This window comes from Heliangelus exortis, chromosome 3 (genome assembly GCF_036169615.1).
Source record: "Heliangelus exortis chromosome 3, bHelExo1.hap1, whole genome shotgun sequence".
In the NCBI taxonomy this organism is placed as follows: Eukaryota; Metazoa; Chordata; class Aves; order Apodiformes; family Trochilidae; genus Heliangelus; species Heliangelus exortis.
Genome location: NC_092424.1, coordinates 31973515 through 31987101, shown reverse-complemented (window position 1 = coordinate 31987101; position 13587 = coordinate 31973515). Strand labels below are relative to the sequence as shown.

The 13587-nt window shown below is 37.2% G+C and overlaps 1 protein-coding gene across 10 annotated transcripts in view; it reads right to left on the bottom strand.

The window, feature by feature from the left end:
* Positions 1-13587, bottom strand: part of CDC42BPA (CDC42 binding protein kinase alpha) — a 192403-nt gene that overhangs the window by 35616 nt on the left and 143200 nt on the right. For all 10 annotated transcript variants that reach the window (XM_071739874.1, XM_071739878.1, XM_071739877.1 and 7 more), the window contains 4 exons: positions 13444-13549; positions 11880-12028; positions 8857-8948; positions 6688-6764 (listed from right to left, as the gene is read on the bottom strand). In XM_071739874.1, coding sequence (XP_071595975.1) covers positions 6688-6764; positions 8857-8948; positions 11880-12028; positions 13444-13549 — 424 coding nt within the window. The remainder of the gene's footprint in view (positions 1-6687; positions 6765-8856; positions 8949-11879; positions 12029-13443; positions 13550-13587) is intronic.

Below are 13587 nucleotides of genomic sequence, written 5' to 3'. Positions count from 1 at the left end.
TAAAAATATGATAACTTGGAGTCCACACAAATACTGTTTAACCTTGAAAAATTCTACCTTCTTGAAACTGTTATTAAAAAATAAGCCACACTGTGAGTAACTACAGGCCAATTTTTCATAGGAAGAAACAGATACTCTTTTTCTTCTGCAAGTTAAACTCAGAGATCTACTCTATCATTTTATAAGCATTTACAGATAATCCAAAGTAATGCTCTTTCAAAGAGGCATTTGAATACCAAAAAATTCTCATGACGACTCCTAAAAAGATTTGTAGAAGCATAATACAAATTATTGAAATTTTCTGGAATGCGCTACAAAGCCTCGGTGATTGAAGTCAACTACTGAACCAGTAACAAATGTATTTTTACTGTACTTATGAACATAAAAAGACTGCAAAACACAGAGAACCTGATATACCATTATAGAATTTGAGGAAATTTAATCACCACCTTTACTGCAGAAACAAGGTCTTAAGCTATTTTGCTGCAGTATTCTCCAGGTTCCTTGCTTTAATGAGAACTAATTACAAAAGCAAACTGGCTCAAATATGGCCAAAACTTCACGTGGACTGCATTAATGCCATTCAAATTACTTTTAAACTAATCCACTGGATTATCAAAAGCATATTTCAATATTTTATGTGAAATTTTAATAACCTTGTCATCTTCCACAGTACTTTGCTTAGTTCTCTCCAGAGCCAAAGCCAGACAGTGCATGAACACATCTCAAGGAGAGATGAACTTGAAGCCACAGCCAAAAAACCCAAGCAGCTACTGTAAGCTTACCTAAGGCACTAACTGGTGTGCTTTGAACTGCATAGGCATAATCATTATTAGAGCTGTTGGGCATCATTGCTTATTTATTTGAATATTCACTATAAATTCTTTGTATGCTGCCCTACTCCTATCATCATATGTGTACAAAAGAAACAAAAGTGACAGTCTAAGTTTAAAGTGGACACAGCATACCTGGCACCAATTTAGTCTGACAAGGCTTTGATAACACCATGTTTAAAAATCTACCTTGATTTCTGAAACACAATAGAGCACTCCAGTTAACAGACTACAACAGAGCCAACTTTTTTCCTTGTATGAACTTTTCCTCCCCTACTTCATGCTTCAGTTTACTCAGTTCCCTACTTCCCCTTTGTTTACCTTGGTACCACGATATTTTATATCACTTGCTACAACAGGTCTCCCAAATGCCAAACTTCTGCCTTCTCCAGGCAATTCCCTACCTCAACACACGGTCTCTGCTAAAGGCAAGGAAACAAACAAGCTCTCATTTGACATTTGCTCATCTTCCCAACCTGATTAGCTTTCACAAGGAATTTTCATATTGAAAAGCAAAAATATCCTAAGCATCTTCTCCATGTTACAGTGCTCATAGAATTCTGCTCATAGAATTAGCAAATAAATACTCTGAAAGCTTTTGCCACACAGCTGTAAAACAGCAAAAAAGCATAGCAGCAGAAGCAAACGGTAGCAGCAGCACAAGGCATGCAGTGAGGTAAATACGAAATCCATACATTAAACAAAGGCATGTACACAACAGGCAAAAAATAAAGGGCCACATAGATTAGGACAGCCTCTTACACGTCTGCCTTTGTTAGCTGGAATACAGGAAGGAGAGCGCTTTAACAAAGAAAGGAGGAGAATATGTTACAAAACCAAACACTGACACATGCATAAGCTCAGAATTTATCACTCTGTATGTGCAGAGGTAGTGTTTAGAGGCACACAAACATGTTTGCTTTCACAAGTACTTTGAAAACGAGGTATTGTGGGGCAAAAAGAGAAAAAGGAACAGTTATTTTAAAGTCTGTAGTTTTATACCAGACAATAGCAGTGAGACTGCAGACTATGTTACACTAATATGCATAATTTGTAGTTAGCGTATCTGTATTTTAAACAAAATTAATAAAATACTATCTTGGAGGTGCAACATGCCCAATTTAAAGTATTCTTAAGAACCAGAATTATTCTAAACTTGATAATGAATGTCCAAGTAGTGTCATGGCTATCACCACACACTACTATGGTATATTCTGTTTAGTATTCAATAATGAGAATTCAGAACGTGACTTATTCTGTGGACATTTACAAAGTTCAGTATTGCTTAGTTAAATCAAAGCCCATGGAGCCTGCATGTGAGAACCGATTGCAGTTGGATTTAAGAAATCTAATTTTCATTTGCAATGTGTTCATAATGGGGGAAAAATAGTATTTTCTAATAAGTGAGGATAATAATTTTGTGAAGGGAAAATGGAATATATATTAAATGATCACAAATTCATCTGTAAGTTAAACAAGTTGAGTGCTTCTAGTAGCTACTGAGATACACAAAGGACCATTTGCCAAAAAAACCCCAACATTTCTGTTACCAGACACTTCTAGTGAACACAGGAGACTTAACACCTAGGCCATGTTATCGAGAAACAGCATGAAACAAACAGGTGAAACAACAGCACAGGTTTAGAAATTATGTTATTAAAAAAAACTATTAGTCACTGGGGGTGACTTTCCCCCCCACCAAAATCAGAAACAAGGCCCAGCACAACCCATTCGTACTCCCCTTTTTGCACCTTCCCACATGCATAGGAAGGATCACTTCTGATCATGTGGGCTGCTGCAGCTATGAGAGTTTAGGCACCAGTTCTGCCAGCCTGACCAAGTATCTTTCTGCAAATTTGAGGAGGAATACCTGGAACCAACAGTGACTGCTACTAATCCAAAGAGTGAACATGTAGACATTTCACTTGTGGACATGGTTTAATGCGTATGGCAATGTTGGATTGATGATTTTACTTGATTTAGAGGTCTTTTCCAACCTTAATGATTCTATGATCTATTTTTACTTCTCTCCAGAAGACATTGCAAAGGCACTCGTTCCCTCATTGAAACAATTAAAATTATCAGAGTGCCACAAACAATTGGCAGACATGCAACGCATACTGACACTAGCAAACTCCAAATGTAACCAATGTGGGCCAAACTCAGTGCTAGTTACACATCTCTCTGTTAAACAGACTTCGGAGATTTCACAAAAAGTGCTATGTAATTGCAACTGCACATTATTTTACCTCTGTCATTCCAAGCACAGAGGATGGAGAAGCAATATATGCCATCAGCAATACTTAGGGTTCTTGAAAACTATGCAATATTGCAACTGCATAAGGCTGACCTCAGCACTTCTAATTTTTCCTTGGTCTTTGAAAAAAAAACCCACACAATTCTCAGGTTTGACTGAGTGAGCATAGTTTAATTCTTCTTTAAATCCTACAAAATACACTGCCTTTAAGGTAACTACTGTCAAAAAGATATTGGAAAGGGAACGGAGGTCACATCCATCAGGGAGAGGTTTTTTACTACCCTTATTTTCATTTAAATCTACCTAGTACAAAGATATTGAACCAACTTAATAAGTTAAAACATATATAAACATTTTGATAATTCAGAGGCTATATATAATGAATGAATGGTGGTATGAACAAATCCTGTAATTGTGCAATAAATGAAAGATGCAGAACTGATTTTAAGCACTACTTGATTATATCACCGCTCCATGGATATCAGCTTTATTTCTCTTTCTAATGAAGACAGTTAACAAGTCATGTATTTACCTATAAGTTACTCTTCCTATCTCTGAACAGTCAGCTCCCTTCTTTTGCAGTTTGGCCAGATGAGAAACAATCTGCCCTAGTGTTAAAATGACATTGGAGCCTGGCCACGCCAGGGCAGGCCAGAAATCTACTCCTGCCCAATGCACCTGGGGGAAAAAACCTGCTCCCGTTGGGAGTCAGATTGAAAATATAAAAAGAGAAGTTTGATTTTAAGTGTATGAAGTCATTCACATGTAACAATGTGCACATTAATACCTGGAGTTTTACTGAAGCCTAAGAGATAGATATGTGAAAGGATTTGAACCAGGTGGACAAAGCAAGAAGAATTTCTTAGACAATGTATGGCAACAATTGGGAATTATTCACCTATACAGTTAAAAAAATGTGATTTTGTCAAAATGTCAAAATGCTTGTGAAAAAAGTATGCTCTCCTCTTTAACAAAAAAATCCAAATCCAAACAACAAAGATCAGCAAACAACAAAACCCATGAAAAACTCAACAATAAACACAGAATAAAGTACTGATGCAATTCAAAACTAACTATATGGCAACTTTTTCCTAAGCTTCCCCTTACAAAATAGAACATTATCAGCTACTCTGCCACATATGTACTTCATTTTTCTTTTAACATCTTTTAGGAGAGAGTATTAGATATTTTTAAAGGTAACTTTCTATGAAAGAAGCTGCTCACACAAACTAAGTTGCCCAATACTGAGGCCACATGGAGAATTCTCATTTAATCGAAATAAAGAATACAGATATTACACATTCATTGTAGCTAACATTACAGGCAAGTGTACTCTGACTTTTTCCATGTATGAAAATTCCAACAATATCAGCAAGACAAGTATATGCTATATAAAAATGCAGACTAATACCTCTACTATGGTAATATAGATGTACTTTCATGTTTTCTCTATATACAAATATATATGTGTGTATATATATATACACAAGCTATATACATGATTTACTGAAAAAAAGCATCTAGAAGAAAAACATTCTTTCTGAGTGTGAAAGGAAAAGCAATCAGTAAAACCTGCCCACAAACTGTATCTTCTTTGTTACATCCTTTACAGCAGTAATTTTTAGAATAAAATTAATTATATCACATTTTAATACAAATTGGATTACACAAATTTAAGTACATATGTATAATTATATGTGTAAGTGTACACATATACACAAGCACACATAGATGTACACACACAATACACTTACAGGAATAATGGATGGTTCTCTGCCATGGATGCACAGTACATACTTTGATTTTAAAAAACTTAGTATAATTTTGTTTCATGTCCCTACTTCTTCAGCTTGGAAGAAATACAATGCAGTCAATTTTCAGCTTTATCTCAATTCCTTTAGTGTGGAATTGATTAGTATAAATACTTAAACAATGTCCTGAGAGAAAAGCAGCATCTCAAATGGAAACAAAAAGTTGTAAGTTTAATTCAGTTACAAGAAATATGACTTCTTAAAATACAGGCTAGATAAGAACCAATATTATTTAAAAAACCAAATTATCTGCTTGCTAGGAAAATGTTTTCATTGAAGTGATGAAGCCTTTGGAAACAGTTAATACTAAAGTAGTAAAATGAAGAAATAAAACTATATTAAATAAACATGCTAGTGATTTTGGAAGCATTTAGCACAGGCCATATCAGTAGATAAGGCCCAAAAGCAGCTTCTCCCCATTAGAAAAACCTCTTCCAATTAACAGTTCTTCAACTGCACCTAAAGAAAAACATTTATTTTAAAACTGAACATCTATATACTATATTCCTATTATAGAGATATTCTGTTCTCCATTGCACTTGTAGATTTTTAAATTGATTGCATTATTTTTTTAATATTCCAAATCAACTGATCTCTTGTTGAGGGTTCTACTGTTTTAAAGTCATCCATAAAATCAATCTATGAGGATGAAGAGGAGGAAAAGGAATCCTATTTTAATGAAAACAGCAGTAAAAAGAAGAGAAAGACATGGATGAAGAAAACTGTTCAGTATAAATAAAAGTAAAAAAATAAAGAACTGTAAATAACCAGGGCCAGTAAGTTACCACAGTAAGTTTTCATTAATTGCCTTTTATAGACAATTTCTCAACAAAGCACATGTTAAACCTAGTGCTTTTGCAGCATTTACAAAATAAAGTAATATTTCTAAACTCCAACAGGATTTTTATATTTAAAGTAATTTATGAGATACGAAATAAAAAAGGAAATGAAAAAATATTAATTGTGAGGACAAAAAAATGAATTAATGAATACACAACGAAAAGAAAGTAATTTTTGAAACATCAACAACGTCAGGGATTATGCTCTTCCATAGCTAAACATGATGACCTCATATATGCATCAGGAAAAAAATAGGTAAATTTTTGACCAATGTATAACTGTAAAGGTAGTGCCCATCTGAATTCAGGATAACTAATATTTCACCACAGCTGTTCATTAAAGGAAAAATGATGCATTGCTTACTGTTGATTAAAAAAGGAGGAGATGAACACAACTTTTGTGTTCCAGGTTATCTTCCTAAACTGGTCTTTTGTCTAAAACTGGCAAAGGAATTGAACAGAATTGTTTTTAAGTACATAGGATCTGAGGAGAGGAGATGAACAGTAATTTTCTGAATTTTAAAGACCTGTGTAAAATGAACAGAGGATGAAAATAACCTAATAAATATACAGAGACAAAGACTTCATGGAATATATTCAAGGGGTATTTATGTATTATCTCTCATTTTTACCAAACCAGCATTTGCATTACTTAGCATTTTTCTGAACAGAAACTAACACCATTTGAATAACTTAGCTTTTCATGTCCACTACGGGAAAGCAGGAAAAATTACAAGATTTGGGAGAGAATTCACTGATTATTAGTGTTCAAGAGTAGACAGACAGCACTATAAATGGCAAACAATTCTCACATATTATTATACATAAATATAAATGGGGCCAAATGATTAAAATACAGTAGCAAACTCTCATCAAACATGCATATAACCTGCAAATAGCAGCAGTGGTTCCCCTGAGGAACAGAGAGAACAGCTGTATACACTTACTTCAAATTGATCCAGAGCAGAGGTAGGCGCATTCAAAAATGCCAAGAAAGAATTCTGTGAGTCTTGGTGCTTCACACCTAGAAAACAGCAGCAGGTTTTTAAGCTACAGAAAAATGACCTTTCCGTGGAGGACCTTTGCCTTTCTGAATCAGGTTTGGGTACCCATCTGAACCGCTTTCATTTTTTTAAACGAGTTGTCACATTTAGCCTATATTCCAGCATAAAACATTTTTTTAAAGACATGTTTATCCACTATGCAAGCAGCGTATGTTTAATCAACCTTTTCCAAGCAATGATGTGTGTGGTGTGAATTCAACATGAAAACATACTGCATGTACATGTCTGCTATGCAGAAGGCAGAGGTTTCTAATTTGCTTATGTCCATTTACAACATGCATGGCATAACACACAGGTATACACACTAATCCAGCAGATGTCACTCCTGCCCTAGTCCCACACTAGGTAGCTGTGACAAGACAGCTTCAGCACACAATGAGGTTTCACAAGTACATCCAGAACAGGCTGCTTGGGGAACACACTGCATTTCCAAATAATATGGGCTCCTTGAGCCATGCCCTATGCCTCTCTGTCACCTCTCACTTTCACATGTCCAGGAGTAACACAATCGTGGGTGAAGCTTCAAATACCTCTGTTGTGCTACACCATTTACATGGTTTTCAGCCAGTAAGTAGAACAGAAACACTGCATCTTCTGGAGCTGAATAGCCAGGCACATTGAAACATTTTAACTTGATTAAACTCATCTTTTATTTTAATTTGTTCTTTTCTTTGAGGCAGAATTCAAGTTGCTGTGCCGGTGTTTATAAATCACATATTTATATCTATCTTCCTGAACACTATAAAGACATTTTATTTACATATACACACACACATACTTATGACCAGAGCCTAAGAATCTCTGTGGATCTCAGAAACTTGAGACGATCAAAGGTCATACTTTTTAAAAATGTCAGTGTCTTACTGACCGTATCAGCCTGTTTGCTTTAGATATAACCCACGATGAACGAAGACATTACCAAGAACCCTTATCTCTTTAAAATATAAACACACTAAAACCTCAGTAAAAGACAAAAAAAAATTCTCAAATTAACTCGTACTTTACAGAATCATTTGTAGTAATCTTTTACCTCATCCCTCCTAAATTTCTGGAACATATAAACATCAAAGGATTCAGGTGCTAATCTAAGTAATCTCTTCCTCAAAAATAATTTCAACACACAGAAAGACACCACTGTGCACTGTTTACATCTGAATACTCTATACAGTTCATGATTCAAACTTCAATATATTTCTTCTTATGAGAGAAAAACTAGTCCAAAGATAATATGGATTTTAGACTAAGGTGTATTTTTATCAAAATATTTGAACAGCTGCAGTACAATCTTATTAATCTACTTGTGCCATGGTCTAGTAACCACAGTAGTACTGGATGAAGAGTTGGACTTGATAATCTCAGAAGTCCTTTCCCATCTGTCTGATTCTGTAATATTTCCAGCAAAATTCATAATAGCTTTTTCTTGAACAGTACCATTTTCTTTCTTTTCTTATCCTGCTGAATACTCCTAGACAGATGCACTAGAAATCCTAGGATATATAGTTTTATAACTCAGAAAAACAAACATGACTACACTGCTCACTTTACAGACGCAATGAGCAAAAGTCATCCCAAAACCAAATGAATGCTATCAAAGCCTCTGCAGTTGTGCACTCTCTGTGTAGACAGGCCCAAAACATTTGTAGATGAAGAACAATATGATCAGAATTAAAGTCTAAATACCTTCACATATCATAAAGGAAAAAGAAAAATTAGAAATGTATCTATACTTCTGCCAGTTTTCTGGCAGTAAATCACCATACACTTGTTAAAAAAAAAAAAATTAAAAAAAAAAAAATAAATTAATGCTGTTCCAACTGGGTACCTTACTGGTTCAAATATTTCAACAAAACTGAAGCACATACAATACAAAAGCCAAATACATATTAGAAGAGCAAATACAACTGTTGTGGATACATCTTAACACGCAATTGTTCTCACATTTTGTATGCCAAGTCTGTTTGGATCATATTTTAGATGCAAGATGCCACTTAATTGCTAAGATGTATCCACCAAAGTGAAACATGTTATTTACTCGGATATCTGTTGCCATACCCTTTTCTGATCTAAGCTCTTCTGCCTCCTTTTTCAGCCTTTCAATATCTGTCAACAGCTGCATGTTCTTCTTCTCAGATTCTTGCAATTTACTTCAAAAGAACACAAACAAAAACCTATGTAAATATAATGAACACATGATACAAGTAATTTCCTTTTGGTCATCTCTGTATGCTGTTTAAAAATGAATGTCCAGCAAGCTTTATGGTGTTACCAAACGCAAGAACAAATTCAGAAAACTATTAGGACCTGTTTGGTATTGTACTTCAAAAAAAGCAGAACAAGCAATTAATTGTCCCTGTTTATACATTAAATATGCTAGTGTTTCTAATTTAGAGTAATTGTGTAAGCCTGTATCCTGTGAATGAGAAAAAAAGACCAAATGCATCTTTATACTTAAAAATTGAGGTGCTTTTATTTGTTAATTCATAGTGTTTATGATAGTTATCAATCATGTTGAACTATTTTTCTTCTCATTTACTCTGCAGTTAGTTGTTTCAATGTTTTCTAATCCATAACTGATAGGTGCTACAAATGCAGACACTCTGCTGGATTAAAAACTGGTTGGATGGCCTCCTCCAAAGAGTTGTGTTGAATGGAGTTTAAATCCAACTTGAGGCTGGTCATGAGTGGTGTTCCCTGGGGTTCAGTGCCAGGGCTGCCTCTGTTTAACATCTCTATTGATGATTTGGACAAGGAGATATAGTGCACCCTCAGTAAATTTGCAGATGACATTAAATTGGGTGAGAGTATCAATCTGCCTGAAGGTAGGGAGGCTCTGCAGAGGGATCTGGACAGGCTGGATCAATGGGCTGAGGCCAATTGCATGAGTTTCAATAAGGCCAAATGTCAGGTCCTGCTCTTTGGCCACAACAACCCCCAGCAATGCTACAGGCTTGGGGAGGAGTGGCTGGAGAGCTGCCCAGCAGAGAGGGACCTGGGGGTGCTGACTGACAGCTGGATGGACATGAGCCAGCAGTGTGTCCAGGTGGCCAAGAAGGCCAACTCCATCCTGGCCTACATCAGGAATAGTGTGTCCAGCAGGACCAGGGAGGTGACCCTGCCCCTATACTTGGCCTTAGTGAGGCCACAGCTTGAGCACTGTGTGCAGTTCTGGGCACTGCAGTGTAAGAAGGACATCGAGGTGCTGGAGAGGGTGCAGGGAAGGGCAACCAAGCTGATGAGGGGTCTGGAGAACAGACCTTATGAGGAGAGACTGAGGGAACTGGGGCTGTTCAGCTTGGAGAAGAGGAGGCTGAGGGGAGACCTCATTGCTCTCTACAACTACCTGAAAGGAGGTTGCAGTGAGACAGATGTTGGCTTCTTCTCTATGGTGACCAGCAGTAGGACAAGAGGTAATGGGGTCAAGCTCTGCCAGGGGAGGTTCAGGTTGGATATTAGAAAAAATTCTTCACAGAAAGAGTGGTTAAACATTGGGACAGGCTACCCAGGGAGGTGGTGGAGGCACCACCCTTGCAGTTGTTCAAAAGATGTGCAGATGAGGTGCTACAGTGATGGTTTAGTGGTTAGGGGTTGTAGGGCAGATGGTTGGACTTGATGATCTTAGAGGGCTTTTCCAACCTTGATGAGTCTATAGTTCTATGCATTTCTAACACACTTCCCATCCTTGCCTATCAAAGCAAACACCAGTTTTCTTGTTCTTAGAGGACCAACAATGCTGCCTATTATCACGTTACCTGGCTTGCAAAACACCTGAGTAAGGTGGGATGAGGCATTCCCACTTTACAGATTACTTGAATCTCAGGACTTTCTAACTGCATTCCTGAAGTTGCAAAACTAATGAGTGCTTCTCAAATAAGACTGAAGTAGCTGTTTTTAAAATTCTTACACCACATCTTACCCTTTCTCTGCTTGAAGCCATTTCCATGCTTTATATTGTCTGTATACATTAATAGACACTGCAGAATGAGAGAACTGCTTCTGTAAAGATTGTTTTAGAAGAGAAAGCAGTAAGGGAAACAGAATGGGTGCACCTCTAAGACAAGGTTCAGAAGTCCTACTTCAGCTTAAATGCTTACTTTAACCTGCAACAAGTCCAAAGAAAAACACTGCTTTCCCAGCCCAGTGGGATTCATAATGTGAAACTACTATCACATCATAGTACAGAACCAGTTTTCTCCTGACAAATTTTACATGCTTTAGCTTAAGTCAAATTACAATATATTACAGGAACTATGCAAACAATATTTATTTTGGTCATATTTTTGCATTTTATCTATTAAAATGTCTTTGCTTAATTAGAGTTAACAGCTTGGGAAAGAAATCAGAATTACAACTAAAAAATGTAAGATTCTTTTTCAGAAGAATCTACTAGTAATGGTTAGCAGCAGTGCAAGTTTATTTTTAAACATGCCTCAAATTCTAATTTGAAAGATTCTCTTGTACATATAGAAAAGCTCATGTTTTGTCTTTGATTTCTCTGTCCAGACTAATAAAGGAAATAATGGTGGGTGCTATGAAGATGTTTTAGGCTTCATTCTTTTGGGCCGTGTTGAAGTTGGAGACTGAACTGAACTGAAAGTAAATGCCTTCTTACTAATCTTTTCCTTCAGGCATTCACTCAATTCAGAATAAGCTTAGTCATCTAAGGGGTAAGGAGGTGAGGAGAGAAGTCTGAGGTAGGAATAAGAGAATTCATAATTTTCCAGAAGCACATCTTATTACTGGGCAAATCAGTATGCAATAACTCATTTTTACCAGTTAACCCAACACAGCTACCAAACTCTGCTTGCACTTGAACTTGTTATGACAACTAGGAGATCTTACATTATTAAAGAGAATGTGTTCCCCCTGGAAGTCTTCAAAATTTCAAACTGTCCCAGTAAGTGTCCAGATGCCTACACAACGAAGAGAGACACTGCCCTTTTTTTCACATTTTGAGATGGGAAACTGGCATAACATTCACGATTAAATTTTGACAGACAAGATAGTTAAAATCATGATTTTATGACACCCCCTGGATGGTATCAAAGTAAACTCCCATCAGAACAATTCAGTCTTACCACTCTGTAGAGATACAGGAAGCTTTGACTTTATTCAGTTCATCTTGAATGGCTTGTTTGGCTCGGATTTCAGCATCAAGAGCAGACTGTAGTTCTAACCTTGCAGACATATCCAGTTTTGCAAAGCGGCGCATCTTCCAGGGCATGTCCTAGTAGAGAAAAAAAGAAGAAAGAGGAAAGATGGCAGAAAATGAGGAATATAACTAACTTCAACAGTTGTATGTCTCAGTCTATTATGTTTTTAAGAGAAGAGTTCATTAATTTGAAGGTAATATAAATTTTTTAAAATTCAGAATATGCTACTATTGGGCTGATTCCAATGGGATGAGGTTCAACATGGCCAAGTGCCGGGTCCTGCACTTTGGCCACAACAACCCCATGGGGAGCTCCAGGCTGGGCACAGAGTGGCTGAGAGCAGCCAGGCAGAAAGGGACCTGGGAGTCTGGATTGACAGGAAGCTGAACATGAGCCAGCAGTGTGCCCAGGTGGCCAAGAAGGCCAATGGCATCCTGGCCTGGATCAGGAACATCATCGCCAGCAGGTCCAGGGAAGGGATTCTGCCCCTGTACTCAGCCCTGGGGAGGCCACACCTCAAGTACTGTGTCCAGTTCTGGGCCCCTCAGGTCAGGAAGGAGATGGAGGTGCTGGAGCAGGTCCAAAGGAGGGCAACCAGGCTGGTGAAGGGACTCCAACACAGATCCTATGAAGAGAGGCTGAGGGAGCTGGGGCTGTTCAGCCTGAAGAAGAGGAGGCTCAGAGGAGACCTCATCACTCTCTACAACTCCCTGAAAGGAGGGTGTAGCCAAGTGGGGGTTGGTCTCTTTTCCCAGACGACTTTCAACAAGACAAGAGGGCATGGTCTTAAGTTGTGCCAGGGGAAGCTTAGGTTAGATATTAGAAAGAATTTCTTTACAGAGAGGGTGATCAAGCCTTGGAATGGGCTGCCCTGGGAAGTGGTGGATTCTCCGTCCCTGGAGATATTTAAAAAGAGACTGGATGTGGCACTCAGTGCCATGGCCTGGTAACTGCAGCGGTAGTGGATCAAGGGTTGGACTTGATGATCTCACAGGTCCCTTCCAACCCAGCCAATTCTATGATTCTATGATACTAGGGTTAATTGTATTACTGAACTGTTATTAGTATTAGTTTTTAACTCAAATACTTAATTTGAAAGATTAATATCTTATATTGTCACAACCACAAAAGAAAAGAGATTTCATGAGTACCAGTTTTCATGTGCCTCAATTCAGCTGACAGCTATGAAGGATGTTCACATTCACAAGTGAATGATTTTAATGTTTTCATGACCCTAAGTACTGATTTATTTCAACAAATTCATACATGATTACAAAAAGTTACTTGAATAAAATCATATATAAAAGTAACAAAGATATTGGTGTTTAATTAATTCATAAATTATAAATTTACTACTGAGTTATTCAGAGGGGAAGCTTTACTTTTTGACTAACACAGACTTCACAGACAAGTTATTACTGCAGTTTCTATCAAATTACTGCCTTTTTCAAACAACAAAAACAAGTGACATATGGAAGTAGAGACTTACTGTAGCTCTTGCACCCAAACTGGAGTTCCTCAGGGCCTCTAGTTCTTCAGTCATTTTAGAGGCTAAGGCTTGAAGATAACCACGAGCATCTTTCTCATCACTTACCCTAGATAATTAGAAGAAAAAGGTGTTTTAACTAATGGA